The sequence below is a fragment of the Triticum urartu genome, chromosome 6A (genome assembly GCF_056163025.1).
Source record: "Triticum urartu cultivar PI428250 chromosome 6A, HENAU_Tu73, whole genome shotgun sequence".
Classification (NCBI taxonomy): domain Eukaryota; kingdom Viridiplantae; phylum Streptophyta; class Magnoliopsida; order Poales; family Poaceae; genus Triticum; species Triticum urartu.
The window spans coordinates 45,034,010-45,044,025 of record NC_141878.1 but is presented as its reverse complement, the minus strand read 5'-3'; the positions used below and the strand labels follow the sequence as shown (position 1 = coordinate 45,044,025).

Below are 10,016 nucleotides of genomic sequence, written 5' to 3'. Positions count from 1 at the left end.
ACAATGTTGCAACTCCTTTTATCATGTTTATATCTATTTACCCCCTTATGAATAATATGAAGCACACATTAATGATAAAGTGGCAAGTTTGTGAATCTAATGTCGCTTATGAGTTATGATATTGATGTAATTAAGTTGTGGCTTATGATTATATTTCTAACCAACGTTGTTTGTAATTATGTGCCACACTTCATTAAGTTCTTTTTCGTCTTGTGCCCTACAGTGATGCAGATCAAAACTGAAATGTATACTTTTTAAGACATTAGACTCTAAAGCATGATATATGTTCTATAAGAGTAAAGTAATTACCGGGAACTTGGTGCCTAGGAACACAAATCTCGAGGAGAAACTGACTATCCATGAGATCTTTATTCATGTGCATTAGGTGGATTGAGGATTATGAAATAACTAATGCAACACCTAGGGTCGAACCTCATCACTTCCCTATGATAAATAATGTGGGTGAACATTCATCTTAGTGGCTTGTTGCTATGTAGGGTGAAGGGTACAAGCTATTACAATTTTCTGGACGAGTTAAATATTGTAGGCTATAAATGGCTTTACAAATTCAAACATGACTGTGAGAGAAATCCTGAAAGGTTAAAAGGATCGTAACCAAAAATCTTGTAATAAAGAGAGAACAGATTTGTCTTCTGACACCTTTCCTCTTGCTGAGATTAAGGAATTTTCAAGATGTTTGTGTTATTACGATGACTTGTTTTTATGTTGACTCAAATTATGAATTTTTACGTGGCTCAGCCAGAAGGCTTTGTCATGAAAGGAAAAGGAAGATAAGGCATGTAGTCTGGAGAATTTATGTTATGAACTAATACAAGCATTGAGACAATGTTACTTTAAGTCTGGGGGAGTAAGTTCTCTACCCCATGTAAATGAAAAGCTCACTAGCTAAACCAAATGTTTTCTATCTTTCAATAATGACAAGAATGATCTTTGTGTTATCTTGTGCACTAATTGCACGGAGATTCATCCAGACATAGGTCCAAAAGGAGTAAAATTCATATTATGATGACATACATGGACAAAGTATGAAATAAATATGTTATCCGCTAGTACTATGTGTTATTAAAGTCAAGCGCGATAAAAATGAACATTTTAGTGTCTAAGGAACTAATTTTGAACTAATCGGATAATGTTGGTTCCTTATGTTTCAACTGTCAGAAGCACCTTATGTATTAAGTATGAACACGCCCGCTTATTTATGATGGCATACTCGGCAAAATTGTGTTTAATCTAGAACTGGACAACTGAAAAGTCGTTATCAAGCTTTGCAATATATGAAAGGCTATGATTATTACATGCTCATTTAAAATGAGTTTGATAACCTCATAACTGTGGGTCAGACAAACTTTGTTTTGGTGTGGTATGCGGATATTAAGAATTCCATGCCGTGTTACATCCGCACCCTCACACAAGGAGGTTTATCATGGAAAAGCTCCTAAATAACAACCATGGAATCATCACTGATACAAACTATTTGTGGCATGTTAAGAGGCTACCGAGCAGGTTGTATATCGAAAGAATATTTTTCGTGGAGTTTAAGAGTGGTAGACAACATCTCCAAACCACTCACTGTGATTATGATCACACATTTCTCTATGTGAGTAACAACAAGTTAATTGGTGATGCCAAAGCCATTTACATTATATCTCCATTGTGAAAGATAGTCCAGGATCAAACGTAAGATATTATATATATAAATTTTGCGGTTCGGCTCACTAAAGGCTCACCACACATTACTTGATGATGATGTTGCCGACATAGGTTTAGGAGTTTTTTGATCCTGCAAATGAGGACCGTTAAATAAACCAACTCCCATAAAGTACATTGGCACTCATGGTTGACAAGATTTTTTGAGCCCATAACTTCACCGAGCCCAAGAAGATCGCTATGGCTTCTCTACATTTTGTGGGAAACAAGTTCAAGATCAACACAAAGATCGTGAAGAGCCACCCATAGCTACATGGGAAGAGATGAAGAAAGCCATGCACTCAACATTTGTCCCCAAGAATTTCACAAAGGCACTTGTACAAGAAGCTTCAAGGGCTACAATAAGGGACTCATACCGTGGAAAATACTAAAAGGAGATGGAGTCCGCGATGATAAGAGCCAACATAGAATAATCCAGCGAGCAAACAATGGTAGCACATGGAAAAATAAGAGAAGCAAACCATGGTTCGCTTCCTCAGTGGCTTAAAACATCCTATCAAGCATCGCTTCAATGGCTAGAACCATCCTATCAAGTATCGCCGACGTCCAACCGTATGTGACTGGTGAAATTGATGCAACAAGCTAGAAGGGGTCAACATCCTCCCCACGGTTGTTACTGTTCTCACTGCTTCCACGCTTGTTAGCCATATGCTGTGTAGTTCAATGAAATTTCCCAATTTGATGTCTGAATTTCTTGTTTCAAGTTCCACCTATGGGCCATGTGTTTTGGTTTAGAGATTGCTCCAGGACTTAATTTTTGGTTCGTCTACACGATGCATACAACAAGATGGGGAGTTCGAGGACCAAACAAGTGCTTCCTGTACACTGTAGGTTTGGGACTTCAATTCAGACGCTCTAACTCTACACTTTTCAGTGCTTTCTCTGATATTGATTGGGCAGGCTGTAATGATGATAGAAAATCAACTGGAGGTTTTGCAATCTTTTTGGCTCCAATCTTATTTCTTGGAGTGCCAGAAAACAAGGAACAATGTCAAGACATAAGCTGAATATAAATCAATGTCTAATGCCAGTGCTGAGATCATTTGGTTGGAGTCTTTGCTTGAAGAATTGGGAATAAAGCAACAACGCACCTCATGTCTATGGTGTGATTATTTAGGTGCTACCTACCTATCAGCTAACCATGTTTTTCATGCTAGAACAAAATACATTGAAATAGATTTCCACTTTGTACGAGAAAGAGTTGCAGAGAAGAAGTTGGAAATATGATTCATCCCTTCCAAAGGTTAAGTTGCCTATGGCTTCACCAAAGCATTGCCAATCAAGCCATTTGAAGCATTCAAGAACAATCTTAATTTAGGATAGTTAAGATTAAGGGAGGGTGTTAGACATAGAGATGTTTGTGCATGTAATCTCAATTCACCTCTATCTCTTTATCCTTCCTATAACAATCTCTCTCTACCCCGTGTTACAAACTGAATCCTAGCGATCGCGTTAGAAGCCTTGTAAACCACGGCTGGGGTTGTTCCTGCCATCCATCAATAGAAAGTAAACCAAAAAACGAAACATAGAAAAAATAGAAAAAACAAAAGCACGCGCACCCGTCAAATGGGCTGGCCGTTTTTATTATAGCTGATGTGTTGGTAAGTAGCGATTTGATTTGAACGAGTTAATGGGACTTTGTTTTGGGAAAGTGCCGATTTGCTTGAGTTAATGCATGCGTCAAATGAGCCCACCAAAATTGGCTGCTGTCGAGCGAAATGTCACCTGTAAGACGCTCGTGGCATAATATAGAGTTAGACGAGGTGTTGGTGGGAGGTGAGGCGAGACTACCAAGTCCCCTTTAGGAGTAGAGATATGGGAATGCTTGGTTCCCTGTATGTACTTCTGTTATGTCTTTCATATGAAAATCATATCTTCTGATTGAATGCAATCTTATATTTCTCTCCTAGGCCAAGGAAATATTTTATTTTTATTTATTTAATGTATTCACTGAAGGTTGGCCAGGAGTACGTGTATGATAGATTTATATATTATCGAAAGGGAGTACTGATACTTGGCAACGAAATATTGCATGTCTTACACACCATTTTGATACATTTTTTATTCAATATGATACATTATTAAACCAAGAGAGATATACAGATACACGGCAACGAAATGTTGCATGTCTTACAGACCATTTTGATACATTTTTTATTCAAGATGAAATGTTCATTTGTATAGCACACAGATACTTATAGCGCAATTGTCGAGCACAAAAAATGAAACAGAAAAATGGACAGACCAACTTTTTCTACAAACTCACCATGTCGAGCACATAAATGGAACAGAAAAAAAAGTAAACTAAAAAATGAAACATAGAAAAAACGGGAAAATAAAAACACGCGCACGCGTCAAATGGGCCGGCCAGTTTTTATTATATTTGACGTTTTGGTAAGTAGCGATTTGATTTGAATGAGTCATTTCAAGACTTTGTTTTGAGAAAGTGCTGATTTGCATGAGTTAATGCATGTGTTAAATGGGCCGGTCAAAATTGGCCACGGTTGAGCAAAATGTCACCTGTAATACGCTCGTGGGCATAATATAGAGTTTGACGAGGGTTTGGTAGGAGGTGAGGCGAGACTATCAAGTCCAACTTTAGGAGTAGAGATATGTAAATGCTTGGTTCCCTGTACATACTTATGTTATTTTTCTTTATTAGGAAAAACATATCTCCTAATTGCATGCGATCTTATATTTATCTCCCAGGCCAAGGAAATATTTCATTTTTATTTATTTAATGTATCCACCGAAGGTCGCGCGGATGGGCGGGAGGCGGAAGCCAAATGAAGGCAATTGGGCAGTTGGCGCGCGGCTGCCATTTTTACATCTCGAGTGTATGGAGATGCAAATTTACATCGTGAGGTGTGGTATTTTACATCTCCGGAAAGCGGTGACGTATTTTTTTTTACATCTATATTATCTGTTGTGGGGGGGGGGGGGGGGGGGGGGTTAGGACCTCAAAGATGTAAAAGTTAGTTATTTTTGCGTCTACATCTTCTATTGGGGATACTGTGAGAGGAGCAAACCATGGCTCGCTTCCTTAGCGGCTTAACCATCCTATCAGCCATCGCCTCGACGGCTTGAACCATCCTATTAAGCATCGCCTCGACATGCTTCCAACTGTTGTTACTATTCTCACTGCTTCCCTATTTCATCAGCCATATGCCTTGTAGTTCGACGAAATTTCCTAATTGTACGCATGAATTGCTTGTTTCAATTAAGTTATGTGTTCTAGTTTAGAGGTTGTTGCAGAACATATTTTTTTGTTAGTCTACACGATGTATACAAGATGAAGAGTTCGGGACCAAACAACAAGTGGTTAAATAAATTAGTACGCAAAAAAAAAAGATATCAGTCCCATTGTCAACTACAGTAATTTAATTTGTTTTATACTGTAGGTTTGAGCTATATAACGTGGAGTCACGTCGGCACCGATGAGATCAGCTTACTTTGTGTAACAGTCTGTCAGGCGACGACTTGACCATGGCGATTGCATGAAGTCTACCCGATCGATCAGTTGACCTTGATTACATACAGAGCATGCAGTGGTGTCCGATCTATCATTGGCAGAACAGAACCCACCACTGCTCCACGATGCCCACGGCCTCGCGATCCCGATTGCTGCCATTGCCAGTCCTCCTACTCGTTCTGGCAGGTGCAGCAGCCATTGTTGGCGAGCAAGATGAGCAGCAGCCGATCACGCACCCGGGATGCCCAGACAACTGCGGCAACATGAGCATCCCGTTCCCATTCGGCCTGATGCCGGGCTGCTTCCGCGAGGGCTTCCAGGTCACCTGCGACCACTCCTTCGACCCGCCTCGAGCCTTCCTCGCCGGCAGCGGCATGACAACCGCAACGAACACCATCACGCTCACCGAGTCCGACAGCTCGGCCCTCTTGGACACCCCCTATCTGGGCCTGGGGTACTCGTACCCCAAGACCTCGAGCTGGCTGGTCGAGCTCATGGACGTGTCGGTCGACAGGAGCGAGGCACGGGCATACGGCCCCATCACGTCCCGCTGCAGCACCAACGTTACTCACTTCAAGCTCAAAGAAGAGGCCATGAGTCTGGCGGGGCCGTTCGCCGTCTCGGAGGCGCTCAACGCCGTCGTCGGCGTCGGCTGGAGTGTTAGCGTCAGGGACAGCTCGCGCTCCACCTACACGACGACGTTCGCCTGCCGCTCGGAGCTCGCCGCCAGCCATCTCGAGCACGCCAGGGACGGGTCGTGCGCGGGGCGGGGCTGCTGCGAGGCCGCCCTGGGCTCGGAGCCCAGCTACAGCACTGTCGCCGGGGCCGTGCCGGGGGTCAGTGCCGAGAACAACACCCTGTGGAGGACCAGCCGGTGCTCCTACGCTATGGTGATCGAGAAGTCACGCTACACCTTCTCGACGCCGGACCTGTACGGCGACAAGGTGCTGCCGAAGAAGTTCCCCAGGGGCGCCCCCGTCGTGCTCGACTTCGCCATCGTCGGGGACGCCGCTTGCCCTGTGAAAGGCCAGCGGCCGCCGCCGGACTACGCGTGCGTCAGCAACAACAGCCATTGTGTCAACGCGACGGTTGGCCAGTCGAGGTACGCACTCAGCTACGTGTGCAAGTGCTCCGAGCACTACCAGGGCAATCCTTACATCGCCAATGGCTGCAGAGGTTTGTCGAAATGTTTTGATCTCCACAGGTTAATAATTTCCATCCTTGTTTAGACGATTTATTAACTCAGATTTCGTATCTTATCCTTGATTTCAAACTTCTGAAGACATCGATGAGTGCAAGTTCCCGGATATATATTTTTGCTCAAGCAAGGGCATATGTATGAACAGACTTGATGGCTATGATTGTCCATGCAAGCCTGGAATGAAAGGCGATGGAAAATCAGGACACTGTGCAGAAACATTCCCCCTAGTAGCCAAGGCGATTGTGGGTAAGTAAATGGCATGTATATTTATGTATTTGTGTTTAGAAAAATGTTGAATTTTGAGCTTTTCTTTCTAGAATATGTTGTGGTACACTATTCCTGTCTTATTCTCCTACATATCACTAATTTTAGAATGCGTAAATAAGTTTTTATAACTTTAATTGCTAATACACATTTAAGCATTTATTTTTTCTACTATATAATATATTTACATCCTCATTTTATTACCGGATCCGTTCTATGAAATACCTTTATTTCATTATTAGCTATTTATTTATACTAACACCCGTAAAAAAAGCTATTTATACTAACATGTAAACATAAGAACTTAGTGTTGGATGTTTATATTGGATAGCTTTTCTTCAAACTTCTTGCATAGCAAGTTAATATATCTAAAACATAAAATTAAACATATTGAAATAATAAGTCAAAAGGGTGAACATGGGCAACTAGTTTTAAATTGGGGTCACCTAGTATGAGAGGATGGCCTGCACATTTGCCGTCATCTTTGACCAAATGTGGAACCTAGTGTGAGCTTTCATGGTCCTCCTAAGTTGTTTCTTAAGTTGTCATCCTAGGTGTGATAGATTTGTAGAGACAACCACCCAAGTGCATTATCTCTTAGGGCAGTCTCAATGCATTATATTTTAAGCTATATTGTTGATGGTGTTATTTCATTTTATACTATATTTTTACTAGATCATTTATTGGGAACTTGTGAGTAAGTTTGTTTTGTCCATGCAGGCACAATCGGTTGTATTTTTGTCATTGTAGTTATGTCATTTCTACTTCTTCTTAGCAAAGAGAAAAAGAAGACAAATGAGTTCTATGAAAAGAATGGTGGGTCTACACTAGAGAAAGCAAAAATTATAAAACTTTTCAAAAAGGGTGAGCTCATGCCTTATTTGAAAGATACCAATTTTATTGGAAATGGTGGTTTCGGTGCAGTTTACAAGGGCATCCTTGGTGATGAATTGGTTGCAATTAAGAAGACGATTAGTGGTAGTCTGCTGGAGAATGAACAGTTTGCAAATGAAGTCATCATCCAATCCCAAGTCATCCATAAGAACATTGTCAGGCTCATAGGTTGTTGTCTGGAAGTTGATACCCCATTGCTAGTATATGAGTTTCTTTCCAATGGTAGCCTCCATGACATTCTTCACGGCAACGACAACAAACCTTTGAACTTGGATACACGTTTAAGAATTGCTGCAGAATCTGCAGATGGTCTAGCTTACATGCATTCAAAAACAAACACCAAAATCCTACATGGTGATGTCAAACCAGCAAATATACTGTTGGATGATAGGTTTGTTGCCAAGATTGCAGACTTCGGCATATCGAGGTTGATTGCAAGAGACAAGCAACACACCGCAAAAGTCATCGGTGATATGAGTTATATGGATCCAGTATATTTACAGTCAGGCTTGCTAACTGAAAAGAGTGATGTCTATAGCTTTGGAGTTGTGCTGTTGGAACTTATTAGTAGGAAGAAGGCCATGCACTCTGATAACAACAGCTTAGTCAACAGTTTCATTGGAGCTCATAGAAGAGGGGAGAGGGCAACCGAGTTGTTTGACAAAGAAATTGCTGTAGGAGAAGATTTGGATATTCTTCAAAGTCTAGCAGGGATGGCAATCGAATGTCTCAGCCTTGAGGTGGATCAAAGACCAGACATGACAGATATAGCACACCGCCTTCTCATACAGAATAATTCGCGTAATGCATAAGTTGTTTCAAGTAAGTTGTTTATTTAGTTAACATATATGTATGGCGTCAAATAAGGACAATTCACATCAACAATTTTTTATTTTGCTATTTTGAGCATAATATTTTCAATAGATGTAGGGGATGTGTCCATCAATTTCATGAAATTTCTTATTTCACTATAACTCACTCATTGTGCCATATTTTGAAGTTACCAAATGTATGTATTGCATGGATTCACCATTTGTTTTCTAAATGTATGTATCGTGCTACACTGAAACATGGGTACCCAATAGTGCAGTATAATGAAGAATAATTGCACTATGGGCTAATCGGCCAACGATTTTCAGCTCACCCAGCTTGGCTTCAACGGAAGGGGAAGAGCAATGGCCTTGTTGGAACCCGAGCGGCGGCGACCTACCATGCACTACTCTTCCTTGCTGCCGGCGGCGCCCATGGACTTGCCAACTTCGTGGTCATGGGGGTGGGGCGCGGCCTTGGCGGAGCCGGTGATGTCCACCTCCTCGTCGCTCTTGTCGAATACCTCATCCGCTGCCTCGTCCATCTCCTTGTAGGCGGCCTATAATTTCACCTGACATTAGCGATACCATTAGCAGACGCAACGGATGTCTCGGGTGGAGCGTTAGGAGTCGAGCGGTGCCGCCTGCTCCGCCAGGTCTGCGTCCGATGCTATGGCCATGCCGATGATGAGTTGCTCCTCCGCTTGTCGAGGAGATGGAGGTTGTAGGCTTGGTCGGCCCGCGCCTCCCGGAACTTGGCCTCCCGCTCCTCCCGCACCATGTCCATATAGTGGGCACGGGCCTCGTGATGGTGATGCCGGCATGCACCGGCGAGGAGGGTGACACCAGCTCGTCCTCTACCACATCCCCCATTGGGACATCATTGACCTTTGTCTGCCTACCGGCCTGCCAACCCACAGCAATGTCAGCCATCTCCTTCTTCTGGTCAGATGACAGGCTATCCCAGAGGGATTTAAAGTGCGATGAGGCTATGGTGGGTGTGGTGCGGAGAGGAGAAAGGGGTCGTAGGATGATGACTATGGCTATGGCCGGGGTTCGAGTTTATATAGCGGGCGGATGGCAATGGTCGACGGCAGACAAACAGATGGGTGGAGCCGGAGTAGGTTCCTCGGCAACCACATATTGTTAATGCAGGGCGACTGACCACCGCGGTGTCATTTGAATGCGGAGCAGTCACGTGCACCGAGAAGCGGCAGGCCGACGCTCTCTCGGAGCTTCAATGCCGGCAATAGTGAGAGGCCGCGTTAGCTCTAGCCGGGCATGAATGCGGCACTAACCCTCTAGAGCGGCGCTGACCGTTGAGGGCGGGGACTGCGCACGGGCGAGGCAGCGGGTTAATGGTAGGCCAGGGCAGTCAAAAGCGGACGTGGCAGCGGTCCAGATGCCCGTAAATGCCCCTAGTATGTCTCCGATTTACGGGGAAAAGTGTGTCCAAACTGCCAAGCGGACCAATATAGGCCCGCGGACGGCAGTTGGGGACTGCTTTGGAGATGCTTGAGGTCTTTGCTACTGAAAGCTTTGCAAGCAATCACTCAAGAAAATAAGCTTTGCAAGCTGCTGCTTCTTTTCTTACTTTGCAAAAAATAAAATAAAATACACTTATTCTTCTTCTTTTTAGTTTTTGAGG

General features: G+C 43.2%; 1 protein-coding gene across 1 annotated transcript; it reads left to right on the top strand.

Annotated features, from left to right (window-relative positions):
- The first annotated feature begins 5,222 nt into the window (after positions 1-5,222).
- On the top strand, positions 5,223-8,584 carry LOC125514462 (wall-associated receptor kinase 1). Its single transcript, XM_048679805.2, has 3 exons — positions 5,223-6,376; positions 6,483-6,647; positions 7,386-8,584. Exons 1-3 carry the CDS (start codon positions 5,272-5,274, stop codon positions 8,369-8,371), a joined length of 2,256 nt encoding a protein of 751 aa, XP_048535762.2. The 5' UTR covers positions 5,223-5,271; the 3' UTR covers positions 8,372-8,584.
- The last annotated feature ends 1,432 nt before the right edge of the window (positions 8,585-10,016 follow it).